The sequence below is a fragment of the Staurois parvus genome, unplaced genomic scaffold (assembly GCF_062004578.1).
Source record: "Staurois parvus isolate SC_StPar_1 unplaced genomic scaffold, SC_StPar_1.0 ptg000031l, whole genome shotgun sequence".
Lineage (NCBI taxonomy): Eukaryota > Metazoa > Chordata > Amphibia > Anura > Ranidae > Staurois > Staurois parvus.
Genome location: NW_028317827.1, coordinates 509,932 through 529,644, shown reverse-complemented (window position 1 = coordinate 529,644; position 19,713 = coordinate 509,932). Strand labels below are relative to the sequence as shown.

At 42.2% G+C, this 19,713-nt stretch overlaps 1 protein-coding gene across 2 annotated transcripts in view; it reads left to right on the top strand.

The window, feature by feature from the left end:
* CACNB4 (calcium voltage-gated channel auxiliary subunit beta 4) overlaps positions 1–19,713 on the top strand; it is a 253,164-nt gene that overhangs the window by 169,776 nt on the left and 63,675 nt on the right. For both annotated transcript variants that reach the window (XM_089659472.1, XM_089659478.1), the window contains 2 exons: positions 8,653–8,772; positions 15,836–15,958. In XM_089659472.1, the coding sequence (XP_089515598.1) occupies positions 8,653–8,772; positions 15,836–15,958 (243 nt within the window). The remainder of the gene's footprint in view (positions 1–8,652; positions 8,773–15,835; positions 15,959–19,713) is intronic.

Here is a 19,713-nt window from a genome sequence, read left to right as displayed (position 1 = left end):
CAGCGGGAGTAGAGAATGTCTTTGTGTCAGTGGGAGTAAACAGTGTCCTCCTTTTGGTATTAGGGGGAGAAATAGTGCCCCATTGTTGGTGTCAGTGAGAGAAATAATGCCCCATCCTTGGTGTCAGTGAGTGGAATAATGCCCCATCCTTGGTGTCAGTGAGTGGAATAATGCCCCATCCTTGGTGTCAGTGAAAGAAATAAAGTCCCATTGTAGGGCAGGAACTATGCTCCATTGTTGCTGACAGTGGGGTGAAACGTGGCCCAAGGGCTGGAAAAAAAGCAAGCAAAGGGCCACATCCAGCCCCTGAACCGCAGTTTGGAGAGCACTGATTTAAAGTTTGGAGACCCTTGCTCCAAATGGATGGTACCATCCATTCAGAACACGCCGTGGCCGTGGCTCCCATATGCAGGAGTGGCGTCATCACGGCTTGGCCATTCAAGAAGCCGAAGCCTGCAAACCCAGAAGGAAGACCAGGTGAAGATGGAAGCTTCTACAGAAGTGACAGCGCACAGCTGGAGGGCTTTGTTTTCAGGTAAGTCCATCACAATGTGCTGATATGCAGTGCATACTACCACATCAGGATTTAACCACTTCCATACAGGGCACTTTTACCCCCTTCCTGCCCAGGCCAATTTTCAGGTTTCAGCGCTCTCACACTTTGAACGACAATTGCGCGGTCATACAACACTGTACCCAAACTAAAATTTTATCATTTTCTTCACACAACTAGAGCTTTTTTTTTGGTGGTATTTAATCACCGCTGGGGTTTTTATTGTTTGCTAAATTAACAAAAAAAAGACCGAATTTAAAAAAAAAATACACGTTTTTCTTTGTTTCTGTTATAAAAGTTTGCAAATAAATAATTGTTCTTTATAAATTTAGTCCACGATGTATTCTGCTACATTTCTTTGGTGAAAATAACCCAAATTAGTATTTATTATTTAGTCTGTAGGAAAGTTATAGCGTTCACAAACTATGGGATATATCTCAAAATTGATCAATTCTGAAGTACTGACAGCCAATCTAATTTCTTGAGGTCCAAGAATGTAAGAACAGTACAGATACAAATTACCCCTATTTGCAAAGTAGACAGTCCAAAGTATTTCATAAAAGGCATGGTGAGTTTTTTGAAGTTGTAATTTTTTTGTCATAATTTTTAAAAATAGAAATTAAAAAAATGATTTTCACTTTTTTTTTTTTACATACTGTCACCAGTGCAGTACAGTGTCATCATATAACTGGCATGGCGGTGATCAGGGACACTGGTGACAGTACGTAAAAAAAAAAATTTCATAATTTTTTTTTATTTTTAATTTTTTATTACTTTATTTCTCTTTTTTTTTTTTTTTTTTATTTCACTATGACCAAAGTAGTATAATGTTACCATAGCAACATTGTACTACTTTGGGGAAGTGATCAATATATTTTTTTTTTTTGCACAATTTGCTTATAGCAAAGAATTACTTTGCTATAAGCAAGCATTTATCTGATCAAAATCAATTCATTCAGGGGGTTTTTTTTGTGCTTAGCTGTGATTTGGCCACGGCTAATCACATGACACAGCTGGGCTGTGATTGGCCCAGCTTGTGCATGTGATCGCTGTGACCATGTGATTGGTCACAGCAGGTCACATGGTACTAGCAACGGGGCCAGTACACAGATCTGTCATCGGCCGTGTCCGAGGTACGAGGTCCGAGATGCGGTGCGGCCCTGCGGGAGTGCGCAATGTGGGTTTCCTCCAGGTACTCTGGTTTCTTCCCACACTCCAAAGATATGCTGGTAAATTAATTGGTTTCTGTTTCCCACATGGAAGAGAAATATATTATAAATATATTTTTTAAATATTCATTCCAAATATATTGAAATACTATAATTTTGGCCATATTCAATATGTTTATATATATATATATATATATATATATATATATATATATATATACATATATATAAAATGCATGTTTTTATATATTACAAAATATATGAAAAGTATTTTTAAAAATATATATTTTTTAAATATATTCTTCAGATTTTCTTTAACATATAAAAAGTAACGTTAACAAATATTTTTACATATATTTGTAAGTGCATTCCAAAAATGTAGATTAAATGTATTTTTAAAGACATACAGTATATTTGAAAATGTATTTTTAAAAATATTTTTCATATATTTTGTAATAAAAACACATTTCAACATACAGTGTATATGTATGTGTGTATATATATATATATATATATATATATATATATATATATATGTGTGTATGTGATATATATTGAAATATATATTTTAATATATTGAATACGGCCAAAATTGTAGTATTTCAAATATTTGTCAATATGTTAGGAAATAATATTTTGTGAATGTGAGTTAGGGACCTTATATTGTAAGCTCCTTGAGGTCAGAGACTGATGTGAATGTATAATACATATGTAAAGCACTGCGCAAATTGACGGTGCTATATAAGTACTTTGAAAAAAAGAAATACTCCCATTGGTCCAGCACTATCACTTGCCTATCAGACCTTCCTTTTCTTACAGACAGGCCTTGACTCATTATTGCTGTTGTCAGGATGTCAAGAAAATTCTATGTTGTATATCTGCACTATAGGCAGATCTCAGCAGGTACAATGTCACTACGAATTATGTGTTCTTATTTAGTGTATGGTCTTACAATGTATTTTATACTTCAGGCTTGATGCAGAGTTCTTCTTTAATGATTGGCTGTATGATGTCTAAAAACTGAAGTAAAGGAAGATGTACTGCTCCTAGCAACTAGGGTCCAGTCCAAGGGCAGACTGACAACTCATGGGGCCCCCCGGGCAATAGGGGATCATGGGGCCCCTGTGTCCTTGAACACACTCAATGCACACCCAAAAAAGCCTATAAAAAGGTACCAGGGGTATTTCATGGGGCCCCCTACTGACCCCGGGCCCTCGGGCAGTGCCCGAGTACTCAAATAGTCAGTCCGCCCCTGGTCCAGTCCAGTCATTTTTCTCTAGTGAAGCTTGGAACATTAAATGAAACACACATCTGGGTCATACAGCATCACTTGTGCTTCTTTCCTCTGGACAAAGTAATGACATGAAGGCTTACTAAGCACTTAGTTGACGTTTATAGTTTTTAACACAAACATGAGAAACACAAGAGTGGCTGTTGCTGAACTCTTTCTGAAAATACTACGAAACTGGCTGTTTTTTTTTTAAATACTCTTTGGCTTTAGTATTTTTTAAAGGGAAACTGAGTTGTACTAATGCAACAGAAACAGAAAATGCTTTTTAATTAAATTTTTAACTGTAGCATCCACCTAGTTTAGCTAGGGGAAGTCAGATCCCAATGGTTAGTCAGAAGCTGGTTAGCAGCTCAGGTGAGATAGTCAGAGGGCTCAATTTCTGGTCAGGACTGAGCGACTCTGCAGGCCAGCCCCTCTGGAATTTCCCCCTGCTCTGAAGCTTGCGGAGGAGGGTCTTGAAGGTAGTGAGTGGGTCTGAGGGGTGGTTGGCTGCACTTTTGAGGGACGTCAGCCAAACCCCAACAGGAGGCTTGGCAGGGGGCTGGACTCCCTTAAAAAGTGTTGGAGCCTGCTCAGTAACAGGAATGTGGTGGTGGTAGAGGAGTGTGAAGCAGAAAGATGAAGGCTGCCAGGAGGCCTAGTGAGACGGGGCCTGCCTGTGAGCCTGGAGCAGGAAAGGAGGAAAACTCGTGACTCACTGGCCCCCTGAGAGAGGACTACCTGTATGGCAGAGAGGGAGCAGCCCAGCTAATAGGCCTGGTAGCAGCAGTCATTCCGTAAGTGGTACAGGAGAGGACCTGAGTGAGTACACCTACACCCCCTGGGCAGATAGGGGAAGCAGCACTCAGATAGGAAACCAGAATAGCCCTCTGCTAGTGACTGTTACCCATTTAAAGGAACAGGAGCCAGATTCCTTGCCCAGGAAGAAAGTCTCCAGATTGCTGGGTGAAGAGGAGTTCATCTGGGGTCTGGGGAGGTACAACCAGGAGCTGCTGGCTAGCACTCCAACAGAGACTGTGTGTGAGAGAAGAGAAGCTGTGAATACTTCAGGAAGCTGTCCTCAGATTTCAGTTCCCTTGGGCATCCTATACACCCCTTACCCTGTCCAAGTTCTAATCCCCTCAATAAAATAACAAAACAAATGCTCAAGGACTGATTCCTGTCTATGGTTGAGAGCTTGAAAAATGCTAAGGCAATGGCTGTGCAGGACTATAGGGGGACCCAGGTTATCAGCAACCTCTAAGGGGGTAGTGCTACATAACATTCAAACCAAACCTCCCTATCCATCCACGTTTTATTTTGTTGAGAAATCATTTTGAAAAACACCAATAGCATTTCTAGCCATTGCCATCTTGGTAAGGACAGAAGGTTCATGTAGCATTTACTTTTGGGAATCTGTCTGCCCTTAGCTCAGGCAGGCACACACAAAGGTGAGCTTAGCTGAGAAAGCCCCTCCTCCAGATGAAAGAAACTAAAATGCCATGAAGACTCCTGGGATGTATATCATTTGCTTAGGCCAGAAACCAGGAAGTAACTGAAGAAATTAAAATAAAAATTATTATACAGGATTTATATAGCGCCAACAGTCTGCTCAGCGCTTTACAATATAACAGAAGACAATACATCAACAATACAGTTCAATACAAGAGGGTTAGGAGGGCCCTGCTCCTTGGAGCTTACAATCTAGGAGGGAGGGGCTAGTGGTACAAAAGGTAGTAACTGTAGGGGATGGGCTGGTAGGAGGAATAGAAAATTCCATTATTAGCTAAGGGCAGGATAGGCTTCCCTGAAGGTTTTCAGAGATCGCCTAAAAGTGAACAGAGTAGCCAATAGTCTGATAAATTGCGGTAGAGAGTTCCAGAGGATGGGGGAGGCTCTGGAGAAGTCCTGGAGATGAGCATGGGAGGAGGAGACAAGGGAGCTAGAGAGTAGGAGGTCGTGCGAGGAGCGGAGAGGACGGTTTGGGTGATATTTGGAGACAAGATTGGTGATGTAATTTGGGGCAGAGTTATAAATGGCTTTATATGTTATTGTCAATGTTTTGAATTTTAATCCATTGGGCAATGGGAAGCCAGTGGAGGGATTGGCAGAGAGGGGTGGCAGATACAGAACGGTTAGTAAAGTGGATAAGTCTGGCAGCAGCATTCTTGATAGACTGAAGAGGGGATAGCCTGCGATGAGGTAGGCCAATGAGGAGGGAGTTACAATAGTCAAGGCGAGAGATAACCGGGGAGTAAAGAAGTTGCTTAGTAGTTTCCAAGGTTAAGAATGTTTAAAAAAAAGTAAATATAATATCCCTTCCTTTCGATTTACTAGAGGTAGCAGCATTAGGATTAAAAATAGTTACCATTGAGAGAATTTAGTTCAGGGTAAAGTTTCAGTACCAAAACCGGTAACCCCGAGATACACTCGGGATTACCCTGCAGAGTTGCTTCGGGATTCTTATTTCACTTATCTTGTCCTGCACTCCCGCGTTGTCCCCCCTGCAGCGTCCCCGGCCATCTCCTCTGGCTGATTCCGGTATCCGGGTTCTGTTCCCTGTGAGCGTCGGTACATACGGGGGACGGAACCGACAGGAAATTCAAAAATGTAAAGATGTGACATTTACTCAATACACTAAAATCTGATAGTATTACATTACTGTATCCAACAATTCCACATACATTTTTTCCCGAGTGCTTTGTCCTTTTTGCTGTTCTTTCTGCCTGGAAACTGAGAAATGTCCATGGCATCAAAAAAGCGTCCCTTTTAGGTCAAAAGCGGTTTTAGACCGGCTGGAGAACAGCGATAGTAAATTAGAACCACTTGCAGAATTGAGTGATAATGATTCGTGGGGAAATTTGTCATCAGACACTGAAAACGATTTTGCGACTGAACCCAGTGATGTGCGAACTTGGCGCTATATTTCAAATTTCAGTGTTTTTGGTTTGATTACATTATTGAATTACATTTTATATTATTATATTATTATTTTTTATGATTATTTATTATATTATAATTTATGATTTTGTGTTTCAAGTTTTATTATACCCGGGATGTTTACTAGACTAGGGTCGGACAGATTTCAGTGAGTTATTCCTAAGAATTACAGGCCTACAATAAAAAAACAACATATTTCCATGCAAAAAAATGCATTTGAGCACAGAAATACTGACATAATCAGACCGCTAGGGAGGTTAAGCCAATGGGCCAGAACATGTATGCAGATTAGGAAAGTCAGAGAAATGTCAAAGGTCCTTACCTGCAGAATTAATCTGGGTCACTGGCAAGAAGTATAGAAGCAATAGGGCCAGAATGATAAACTGTGTCACTAGTATTTCATACCACTGTCCCTGGTTTCAAGGGACCGTCTCTGATTTGGAACAAAGTTCATCTGTCCCTCTTTCCCCCTCATTTGTCCCTCATTTTGGTCTGATTCATATAGTTGTATATAAAATGAACTATTTATCTTTCAAAAAGAGTTTCCCAGTGCAAAACCCTTCATCCAAATTCTACATTTTTGCATTTGTAAACTTCAAAAGCTGGTGTAAAGGAACAGTAGTGGTAAAAAAAAAGCATTGTAGGTTTTCTAATCAGTTTTTTTTTGTTTCATTCTCCATTGAGGGAACGTCGTGGCGGGGGGAAGGGGGGGGGGGGGTCCTATGCCTACATACATTTGCTAATGTATTACAGTAAGTGAAAGTGAAACTGCAGTAGGAAAAGATTAGGCTCCTTGCTAGTCAGGGCTGTGAGTGTAAATCTCAGAGATGGATGCACAGAAATACAGATATACAGATCCTTTGCAGGTAAATCAGCTCCTTTTATATATGTTTCATCTGTGTACTTAAAGCGTAATTTCACTCAAAAATAGATCACCTCTTATTCTCTCCCTACGCTCCCCCCTCCCTGACTCTGAGTTGATTTTGGGAGGGGGTATAGCTACCTTTTTTGTTGTTATCCACTCCCCCCTTATTAAATCCTCACCTAGGCCAGGATGACATAGCCTGGACCTGCCTCTCACCCCCCTTTAGCTACAGTATTTGAAGCTGCTGACTTTTAATTTTCACAACACCAGGTGAAGTTCCTCTTTGTGCTGTTTGCAATTTGAATTCATAAATAAATACGTATATGGTAGTTGTTTTAATTGTCAAAAGAATTGTTCTTTCATTACTGAGATATACACAGCCCTGCCACACAGAAGAGCCAGGTGGGTAACTGAGAATTGTAAGGGTTAGTTCAGGTGATTGTAAAGGCTATTTTTAATTTAATTTTTTTAAAATAAAATAGATGTTATACCTATTTGTTCAGTGCGATGATATTGCACAATGTGGTCCTTTACCTATTCTTCTGGAGTCTCCTGCTAGTGCTCTCCGCTCTTTCTTCTTACAAATGTCCTTTCATCTAGCTGTGCTGAGGACCTGTGCGGGCATGCTTCTAGACTGAGCTGTATGCGTCCATGCGTCCATAGACACACACAGCACGGCTCGGTCACGCCCCCCTTCTCACAGGATTTGACTGACAGCAGTAGGAGCCAATGGCTCCTGCTGCTCTCAGTGTATCCTGTGAGCCCAGGAAGAGAGAGCAGTGGTGCTGCAGCAGCTGGGACAGCACTGGAGCATGAGAAGAGTCAGGTATTTAGGGATGGCTGGGGGGGAAGTTATTGTAATTTGTTTACCACAATGCAGAGAATGAATTAAGGTAAGAATAAACTTTTTGAGTTTAGAAATATTTTTACCTTTACCAAACAACTGTGTATGTAGATAAGGGGCATCTGTAGATGTAAAAAAACTGTGCAGCTTTGACTAAAGTTGAATATTACCCTTGCTATAGGTGTAGGCCATTTACATGCCTCCTGAAGGCTGAATGAAAAACTTTCAGAGGTGGCATTATTCCTTTTTGCCTGGTTGCTAGGGCGTTGCTAAGACACTCTCAGCTGATACAAACCTCCTTGCATGCACTATCCCCCATCACAGTATTTCTGAGTTATCACGGAGGAGATAGTGAACCACACATGTGCGGTTGCTTGAGAGCTTGCTCCTGTGATAGTGGGGATGAACAGTAATGGTTGAGAGTGTCTTAGCAACATCGTAGCAACAGGACAGGATGTGATGATGTCATCTCTGGGCCAGGCCATTTTTTTGGGAGTTATGTAAATGGCCTTAACTTATAGTAATGGCATTATCCAACTTTATTTAAAGCTGCACAGTTTGTTTTTATCTACAGGCACTCCTTACCTGCATGAGCAGTTTTTTTGTAAAGGTAAACGAATGAATTTAGCAATACGGATAGGTCACCTTCCTGTCCTCAACTGGTGATTGGACATTGGAGGAGCAGTAGCCAACTGATAAGCTCATCGCTATGCTCTGCTTCCTATTTTTCAGCATGTTACTTGTCAGAATATTGTGTTTATGCAGCACCCCTAACTGGCTCCATGTGCTGCCCCTCTCCCTCCAAGCATGGGTTCCACTATATAGAGGTTTGCCTAGGCTGATACTGAATCCAATTCAAGATTTTACACAGGATGAATTCAAAAATACATTTAATTGTTTTTTTTAATACATAACTCTATTCATTGTTTCTTTTTTTTTTGTATCAGCCTCGAGTTCAGCTTTAAGATGTTCTACTCCTTGATGACCTAATTTCTTTTCTCTGTTTTGTAGGGCTCAGCAGATTCTTACACAAGCAGACCATCAGATTCTGATGTATCTCTGGAAGAGGACAGAGAAGCAATACGCCAAGAGAGAGAACAGCAAGCCGCAGTACAACTTGAGAGAGCCAAAGTAATGCCTGATAAATTCCACTAATAGCATATTTCTATCTAAACCGTGTGCGGAACATAAACCTTAAATACCGACAGGAAAAACTGCATCCTGTTCTGTGAAAACAAGGGCAAGATGGCCTTTTATACTGAGTGCATTTCAGCCAGTTCCTAACGAGCCGGCCAAAATGTGCTCATTGGGTGTTCCTGCCAGCCACAGTCAATGTGATAAGAGTTGATCGGTTAATTGACTTTAGTTGAAGAAGCCTGCTGGAAGATTTCCAGTTGAACAGCAGTTGCCTCCAATCAGATGCAGCCACTGTTTGGGTATTCTGACAGCCACTTTTAGCTGCCAGAATACAACTTCCCAGCAGGGGAATCTTTCCATCTGCCCTCTTTAGTGTGGATGGAGGAATCTGTTAGATTTCCTTTGTTCTTTTGCTCAGGCTGAACTAGAGAAATCTATAAGTGTTTGACCAGCTTTACATTTCTGCGGTCTCCTTAACTCTAAGGCACGGGTGTCAAACTGGAGGCCCTCCAGCTGTTGCCAAACTACAAGTCCCATGAGGCATTGCAAGATTGATAGTTACAAGCATGACTCCCAAAGGCAGATGCATGATGGAACTTGTAGTTTTGCAACAGCTGGAGGGACGCCAGTTAGACACCCGTGCTCGTTTAGACTTGCCGTTGGGGGGTATTGAATATGTGTAACTGAGTCACATTTTAGTGTCTCCAACCTTCCTGTGGTGGTTAGAGATGCTATGGCAGAGGATAGGGGTGTTCACATGCCAGGGTCACGATGCTTCTCATCAGTGGCAAAAATTATTTGACAATTATCCACTGAACATAACCCAATCAAGTGAATGGAGACTGTACACATATATGTGGCCCCACTGAAGTGGTCTTCTTCCATGAGGCCGCATATATGCCTACATGTGTTTGTGCTGGGAACAATCCCAGCACAGAGACTGTTCCTATCAAGAGCTCCCATGTCTCCTACTAACAATCAGGAACCAGGAGACCCGGTTCCTGATCATCCGATCGCTGTAATAGATAAAGTATGAGCAAATGAATGCTGAAACTCCTGTGCTGGACGATGAGCTCCACAATGTCAGTAACCCAACATGGAGTACTTTTTGGGAATGCAAATCTTGCTGCCCTCAAAGGAGCAGGGAAATCCAAAGGAGCTGTGTGCAAAGAAACAAACAGAGGGTGCACGGGCCTAGTGCATTACCCTCTAAAAATGAGATTTATTGAATAAAAAGTGGTATACTCACAAAAGAATAAAATCAAAGGCACATCACAAAAGACAGCATGGTCCAATCTCCCTAGATGGTGGCTCTTGGGGGACTGTAGGCACCCAAATGGCTGATGCGTTTCGAGGCAGGCTCTGAGGAAGAGGTTCTGCCTCGAAACACGTCAGCCATTTGGAGGCCTACAGTCCCCGAATAGCCACCATCTAGGGAGACTGGACCATGCTGTCTTTTGTGATGTGCCTTTGATTTTATTCTTTGGTGAGTGTACCACTTATTATTCAATAAATATAATTTTTAGAAGGTAATGCACTAGGCCCGTGCACTCTCAGTTTGTTTCTTTGCACACAGATCACTGTAATAGACTTTGATTGGCTATCACAGTGATCAGTCAGTGTGTGTTTTCTCCTCTGAATGGAGAAAATTATACATTGTATCTTTTTCTCCCTGCCAGGAAAGAAAAATGCGGACAAACAAATGTGTGTAAAAACATTAATACAAAATAGTAATACTAATTATAATAATAATAAAAAAATAAAAATTAAATAGCTATGTCAGGGTTTGATCTGAGTCAGAATCAAAGGTCAGGGTCAAGATCAGTATCAGTGTATTTTAGGTAGGATTAAGGCTCGGTTCACACTTTCGCGACTTGGGATACGATTTGGAGACCCCAAGTCGCATAACATGTGAAATCCCATGTTGGCCAATGAGAGCTGCCTTAATCAGCACTACTGAAGTTGCTCCGACATTAGAAAAGGTTCCTATACTACTTACAAGGTGACTTCTATCCAACTTGTGCCCATAGACTTTAATGGAAGTTGCCTCCAAGTCAGATCCTCATCTATATTGATGTGATTTGGATCAGACATTACAGGAAGATTACCCAGGCATTCCCTGAAAGTCGCATCAAAGTTGTACTCAAGTTGCCTGGCAAAGTCGTGCTGTAAGTTGCGCGACTTTTAGGTTGCAGTAGTGTGAACCTGTTATGAAAAAAAAAACGAATTAAAAAAAAATGATATCATTGTCAGTGTGTTTTAGGTAAAATTAAAAAAGTAAAAGTGCACCATTGTTTCATGGCCCTACTACGGGTACAAACAAGTAATATACACATATGTGGTATTGCTGTGATCATCAGGAGCAGGAAAATTTATTTTAGGCTGTTCTTTGGTGGTAGGTTATAGTAATAGAAAGAAATATACAGCGAAATTTAAAATTAAGGGGTAATACATCTGTGTGCAAGAGGTCTAAAGCTTACATTTCCTCTGCAGAAGCCATGCTGTTTCACCAAAATGATGTAGTGACACCCCAACCAGGGGCGGACTGACAACTCATGGGGCCCCCGGGCAATAGGGGATCATGGGGCCCCTGTGTCCTTGCCCACACTCAAACCACACCCAAAAAAGCCTATGAAAGCTACCAGGGGCATCTCATGGGGCCCCTTACTGACCCCGGTCCTTCGGCAGTGCCCGAGTTTTCGAATGGTCAGTCCGCCCCTGACCCAACCAAAATACTGCCTTAATAAACTATTGATAGAACACCAAATATTTGGTGCATTAAGGACAGATTTATGGAATGTGTTAAATGATTGTTCAAGCTGAGGGGTTTAAACAGTAAGATACGACAATGTAAAAAAAAGCCCCTAATGTCACGTGTTCCAAAAAAAAGGTTGCACAATCTGCACCAAATATTTTTTCAGAAAATCAATTCATCTGTATTTGAGGCAGTGGAGTTGTGCAGTTTTGTGCCAAAAAGATGATGGCTCAAGGCAGTCAAGATCGTGATTTCTGCACCTAATACGCTATAAGATGGATTATTGAGAGGAAATAGACTGTACACGTTACAAGTGCAGTTGCATTCATTTTTCCCATATCTTAGTAAATGAGGGGAAGCTCTGGTGATTTGCATCATCCAATCATGTGCAAGCAAAAAAAATTTTTTTTTTTGTTTTTCATTTTCCTTGCACATGATTGAGTATTCTTTACAAAGTAAAGTTTCACTGCATCTCAACTCTGGGGAAAATGAGTGCAACTGCACTAGTAAAGGATACAGTCTATTTGCCTTCATTAATCCACGTTGTAACGTATTAGGTCTTTTTGCCTTTAATAAATCCACCCCTATATGCACTTCAACATAATAGTGTATGTGAATTGCAATGTGACACAATCAGACGTGCCATGTGACACTTTGCATTCCTCTACAACAGTGGCCTCCGAACTGTGGCCTGGGGGCTGGATTTGGCCCTTTGCTTGCTTTTATTCGGCTCCTGGGGCACTATTTCATTCACTGATACCAACAATGGGCTATTATTCCTCCCAATGACACCAATGATGGGGAACCATTTCTCCCACTGACACCAAAGAAGAGGCATGGTATATTCCCACTGACCTCAGGACCTTTTCTACTCCCAGTGGCCCCAGTCTGCCCCCCTAAAGTCTGAATGACCGTGAACTGGCCCTTTGTTTGGATAGTTTGGAGACCCCTGCTCTAGCTCTACAACCACCAGTTGTAGTTTATCGGGCCCATTGTCTTTTTAGTTTTGGATAGAGAGGTTAGAATCTGTCAAGGAGCGAGACAGAAGGGACAAAAAAAAACCAAAACAGTATATTAAACTGCTTTTAATAAATGTTGTAATAACATCACTCTTACAAAGAGATGTCTTGATCAGTGCATATACCAGGAGACATCTCTCCCCAGGTAATCAGGTCACATCTGCAGTGGCTTGCACATGCTGTCACTCCGCTGCCGGCAGAAGAAGAGATGAGAGCAAAGATGGAAACCACTGAAGCAGACGTCAAATAAAACCATGGAAGGGGGTCACTTCGACTTGTCCCAAAAAAAAAGTGGCTAGAGATGGGGACCAAAGTTGTATCCCAGGTGTGTGAGGAGTACTTTCACTTACATAGGACTGTGCTGGTGATTTAAATACAGCAGTCCCTGTTTCCAGGTGGTTTTTTGTATATTACAATGACCTCATCCATGGTTTTGTTCAGCGTCCGCGTGATTTCCATCCGTGCTTTCTGCTGGCAGCCTACTTCAAAGCAGCTGCAGATGTGACCTGGTTACCTTGGGAGAGGTGTCTCCTGGTTATTTGCCCTGACATCTCTTTTTAAGCACAATTTTATTACTTGATTTATTAAAAGATATATTATCTGTTCAATTCGGCATGCTCTGTTTTTTTTGTTTCTTCTTTTCAGTTATATGGCCCTCATACACAGAGCTTGCAAGGGTTAAAACTGAACTCCAGGAAACTGGAAAATGCTCCCTTTCCCGCATGGCACTGGTTAATAGGTTTGTTTACCCGATCCTCTGCTCCTCCGCATTGCTAGACCGACCCCCACCGACTTCCCCATGCTCCAGCTGTCTAAGGTCCTGAAGTAATCAGGATTGTTGCAGGGTCCATAGCCCTGCATTGGATGAGAGGACACCAAGGGCCAGTGCATCATGTAGTATGGGGAGCACCGTTTGCTGAGTGAGCGTAGGATCAGATAAATGAAAGTACTCTCCTATAGACTAAGGCTGTCCATAGATGGACAGAAATTCGATCCAGCAGAGTCAGCAGTAGCCAGCCAAATTTCGATCCATCGATGGCCATTCCTGCTCGAAAGAAGTTGATCTAATGATAGACTTCTGGTAAACGGGACGATTGGAAAATGTTACACTGATAAGTGTATTCTGAGTCTCCACTCACAGAATACAATGGCATAGTGGGGTGGAGTCCTCCATTAAAAATCAAATTTCGTCATAAATTTACGCCAAAATGTATTCTGCGACATGTCTTTGCTAAAACAAAAGCCCAATACGTGTAAATTAATTGGTTTACGTGAAAGTTATAGCATTTACAAATGGTGGTATACATGCTGCAATTTTTTTTTTATACTAGTAATGGCAGCAATTAGCAACTTATAGCGGGACTGCGGTGAGCATTCTGACACTGGGGGGGGGGGAACTTACTAATGGCCACTGACATCCCCAGTGACACTAATACAGTGATCATTGCTAATAAAAAGCACTGACACTGACTAATGACACTGGGCAGGAAGGGGTTAACATGTGGGGCGATCAAAGAGTTAACTGTGTGTTGTGCTCACACTATGCGCTGTGTTGTGTTTTACTAAGGAGACATGCTGCTTTGTATTGCTGTGCTGTGCAGAGTGATACAAAGCAGCATGTCCATGCTGACGGGAGAGACCTGTGTTATTTACTCACAGATCTCTCCCCTCTCCGCTTTAGCGGCGATCATCGAGTCCCAGCCGAGAATCGCCGGTCGGGACCCGGTGATTGACATCCACTGCAACCAATAGTAGCATGGGTAGGGCAACGTGCACCCCCTACCTGGAACTGCAAAATCACACACACACACATATATATATATTATTATACAGTATTTATATAGCGCCAAAGGGTTTGCTCAGCGCTGTACAGTAGCAAGGGGGACAGAACATGAGACAAGACAGTAACAATACAATACACGAGGGGTTCGAGGGCCCTGCTCTTTCGAGCTTACAATCTAGGAGATATATATATATATATATATATGTGATTTTGTGCAGTGCGGCCGCCCTGTAGCAGTATATCTGCTATAGGTCGGTAGGCAAGCGGTTAACCTCGCTTTTTGTGGAGGGGGGGATCCATTTGTTTTGTTTTGTTTTGTTTTTTTTCAATCAGCTCTGTGGCTGATCGGAAGAAAAAATTAATCTATGGGCAGCCTATGCGAGCAATCATCACCTGTAGTGCAGGCGCAGCCCCAGTGCATGGAGAATTTTCCGATTTCCTGGAGTTGGGCTTTAAGCAGTTTTACCTACAGTAGGTACCTGTGAAGTGCAGTGCATTTGAAGATATTTAGTAGGGAAATAGTGAACTCAAGCTTTCCCTTTGCAGAAGAAAAAAATGGGATCACTCTGAAGGTGCTTGATGGCATGAAAACCTACGTGCTGCAAGACTTGGCACCTTTACCATTTACTTATTGTAAGGGTCAGAAGGATTAAATAAATATGTTGTCTTTTATGATATAGAAATAATTTTCTACTTTTATTTGTAAGGCCTCATTTAGACTTGACTTTGAAAAGTGATTTGTGGTGGATTGCTTTTCAGGGGCATTTGACAGGCAGTTCAGAGGTGATATGTCAGCTTCTCATCTCCTGTATTAACCGTTCAAGCCCTGTGTACACTTATTGTATTGGGAACTCGTGTTCCCGTTCATGATTTTGTGTGGGCAATTTTCACGCAATTCCCCGTATCACATCCAAGGCAGCCTTCTTTTGAATCGGCTGCCTTCTGCATGTTTGTGGTGTCAAAGAAGCTCAAGGAGCAGATTTTGCCCTGTGCCAGGCGCTCTTTTACAAGCACATTCTGCTGTGCAACAGTCGCAACAAAATCACACTGCGATTGGACTGCCAATAAGAATGCATGGTGCATTGCGTGTTATGCTGCGAATGGGAATCGTGGGCAGAATTGTGCTGATTCCAAGTGTTCCTGGCTCTAAAAGCCTGCAGCACCATGCCGCAACTGCGCAATGAACATGCGCAATTCATGCTGTTGCACAGCAGTTGAGGTGTGGTACCATGTACTTGAGTGGGTCATGTTTGATGGCGGCACCCTTGCCAAACGCAACTGGTTCCATAATTTTCATGACGCTTTGCTGCTGGGGCAACATGTACTAACATGCGTGGCTCGGCATTCAGGGGGCGGTAAAACTGCGGCTCAACCACCTGTGGTTTTTTTTTACCGCCCCCTCGACCACCCATATAAATAAAGCCTAAATGTAGGTATTACAGTAATTAATGTATAACAGTGCTGCTGCTCTCTATTGACGATGGCTGTATGTGTCTTCAGACCAAACCAGTGGCATTTGCGGTAAAGACGAATGTGAGCTACTGCGGGGCTCTGGACGAAGATGTCCCTGTACCCGGCACTGCCATCTCCTTCGATGCCAAGGACTTTTTACACATTAAAGAGGTAAATCTGGGATGGATTTCTCCTGCCACCTGTCACTCGCTAATAAAACATCCGCGGTCAGACTACAGCTTGTTTAGGCTAAAAGGAAAACTGACCGGCTGCCAGGCCTTGCAAGACAGGATGATTAACCTCTTCAGCAGAATAGACCTTTGCCAGCTGGATTTTTGATATAGCCCTCATCTGCCGCAGAGCTATAAAGCAATGAGTTTAATGCAGCTGGATAACAGATGTCAATAATGGAGGGTATTTTTTCTTGGATGGTTCCTGATTGAATGTGCACTCACTGGCCAAGCCAGCTGTAGATAGGGCTACTGGTATGACCGTAACAAAGTATGCATTAGAAGTTCATTAAAGCTGAACTCAGACAGCAAACAGCTTGATACGCAAATTAAAAAAAATACATAAATGGGAACTATTTTACTTGACAAAGGATTTTTATTTTTGTCCATCCAGTCCTGAGGTTTACACAGCTCTGCCACACAAAATCAGGCACACATAGGTGTCTTCACATAACTTTCTGAGTGCAATCCAACGACAAACAAACGAAACCAGCGCTCAAATCCTCATGCAGACCAAAAAAAAATTCAGAATGCCAAAACGAAGAGGTGCTGCCCTTCAAAGATGGGGAAATCTGGATACTAGTGAACAAAAACAGACAAGAGCGCACTCTCATCGTGCATTACCGTGGTACACCACGTATTTATTGTGTAGGAAAATGAATATATACTCACAAACCAATGGAAATTAAAAACAGAATGAGTGGTCTGCAATAACAGTCAATGCAATAATATGTCCTTAATCAGGATAGGCTGACGCGTTTCGGGAGACAGGCCCCACTTCCTCAAAGCTCTTCGGGCTTGTCTCCCGAAACGCGTCAGCCTATCCTGATTGAGGACACATTATTGCATTGACTGTTATTGCAGACCACTCAACCTGTTTTTAATTTCCATTGGTTTGTGAGTATATATTCATTTTTCTACACAATAAACACATGTTTTACCACGGTAATGCACGATGAGAGTGCGCCCTTGTCTGTTTTTGATAACTTTCTGAGTATCCCAAGACCCAGGGAGTTAAAATGACAATAAAAGATATCCTAAGGCCTCATGCACACTGGGCGTTAATGCTGCTCCTAGGGGCATCTGCCATGTTTTCTGCCTATAAATTCCACACATTAACCTATGTGTCCAGGTGTTTAGAGACAGGGAAAAAAAAACACTGCCAGCGCATCCAGGAGCACCTAAACGCATGTAAATGCATCTAAATATGCATTGACGCTAGGCACATTAGTTCATTGCAAAAGCCAAAATAAATGTATTTATTTATTTCAGGTACTTACAGTCATGGCCGAAATTGTTGGCACCCTTGATATTTTTCCTGAAAATCAAGTATTTCACACAAAAAAGGTATTGCATTAACACATGTTTTGCTATACACATGTTTATTCCCTTTGTATGTATTGGAACAAATATAAAACAGAGGCAGAAAAGCAAATATGACATAATGTCACACAAAACCCCAAAAATGGGCTGGACAAAAGTATTGGCACCCTTAACTTAATATTTGGTTGCACACCCTTTGGAAAACATAACTGAAATCAGTCGCTTCCTATAACCATCAATAAGCTTCTGACACCTCTCACCCGGAATTTTGGACCACTCTTCCTTTGCAAACAGCTCCAGGTCTCTCTTATTGGAAGGACACCTTTTCCCAACAGCAATTTTAAGATCTCTCCACAGGTGTTCAATGGGATTTAGATCTGGGCTCATTGCTGGCCACTTCAGAACTCTCCAGCGCTTCTTTGCCATCCATTTCTGAGTGCTTTTTGACGTATGTTTGGGGTCATTGTCCTGCTGGAAGACCCAGGATCTTGGACGCAAACCCAGCTTTCTGACACTGGGCCCTACAGTGCGACCCAAAATCCTTTGGTAATCCTCAGATTTCATGATGCCTTGCACACAGTCAAGGCACCCAGTGCCAGAGGCAGCAAAACAACCCCAAAACATCATTGAACCTCCACCATATTTTACCGTAGGTACTGTGTTTTGTTCTTTGTAGGCCTCATTCCGTTTTCGGTAAACAGTAGAATGATGTGCTTTACCGAAAAGCTCTATCTTGGTCTCATCTGTCCACAAGACGTTTTCCCAGAAGGCTTTTGGCTTACTCAAGTACATTTTGGCAAACTGTAGTCTTGCTTTTTTATGTCTCTGTGTCAGCAGTGGGGTCCTCCTGGGTCTCCTGCCATAGCGTTTCATTTCATTTAAATGTCGACGGATAGTTCGCGCTGACACTGATGCTCCCTGAGCCTGCAGGACAGCTTGAATGTCTTTGGAACATGTTTGGGGCTGCTTATCCACCATCCGGACTATTCTGCGTTGCAATCTTTCATCAATTTTCCTCATCCGTCCATGACCAGGGAGATTAGCTACAGTGCCATGGGTTGCAAACTTCTTGATAATGTTGCGCACTGTGGACAAAGGCAAATCTAGTTCTCTGGAGATGGACTTGTAACCTTGAGATTGTTGATATTTTGCCACAATTTTGGTTCTCAGGTCCTCAGACAGTTCTCGTCTCCTCTTTCTGTTGTCCATGCTTAGTGTGGCACAGACAGACACACAATGCAAAGGTTAAGTGAACGTCTCTCCTTTTTATCTGCTTTCAGGTGTGATTTCTATATTGCCCACACCTGTTACTTGCCCCAGGTGAGTTTACAGGAGCATCACATGCTTGTAACATTCTTATTTATCCGCAGTTGTGAAAGGGTGCCAATACTTTTGTCCAGCCCATTTTTGGAGGTTTGTGTGACATTATGTCGAATTTGCTTTCTTTCCTCCCTTTTTTTGTTTTGTCCCAATACACACAAAGGGAATAAACATGTGTATAGCAAAACATGTGTTAATGCAATACGTTTCGTGAGAAATACATGATTTCCTGGAGAAATATCAAGGGTGCCAACAATTTCGGCCATGACTGTATATAATGCCATCAATTTACGCAGCGCTTTACATATATATTGTACATTCACATCAGTCCCTAACCCTCAAGGGGCGTACAATCTAAGGTCCCTAACTCACATTCATACATACACATACTAGGGCCAATTTAGAGAGGATCCGATTAACCTACCAGCATGTCTTTGGAGGGTGGGAGGAAACCGGAGTACCCGGAGGAAACCCACGCAGGCACAGGGAGAACATGCAAACTCCAGGCAGGTGGTACCATGGTTGGGATTTGAACCGACAATAAGATTCTGTCTAATGAAATGAATTAACTCCCAACTGCTTGACATGCCTAAACGCACTACACACATTTACAAGGGTCAAGTGTTGCTTCTGCCAATATAAATTGTAAATGAGTGTAGTGCTGCTGAAAATGATTGATAATGTGCAAATAATAAAAAGCTTTGAATATTTAACCTCTTCACGCAAATGTGCAACCTCTCGGTGTCTGGGCCTTGATTCCGATCGGCCGCACATTTGCATTCAATTAAAAAAAACATATGTGCTGAGAGCTCGCGCCCTGCGCACTCCCAGCATACATGTCTGGTACTCACGGAAAGGTCCCAATGTCCTTTTGTGATCGGGACCTTTCCCGATCATGTGACCGCCATGACAGCGAATCCGGCTTCTGAAACCCTTAAAGGGCCGGGAGGCGCCGGCGCCAAGGGGTTGAAGAAGAATTCTAGGCAAAATTATTATATTCCCATGCAGTGGAATGTGCCTGCATGGCATGGCTTAAATGCTTGTTTTTGTCTT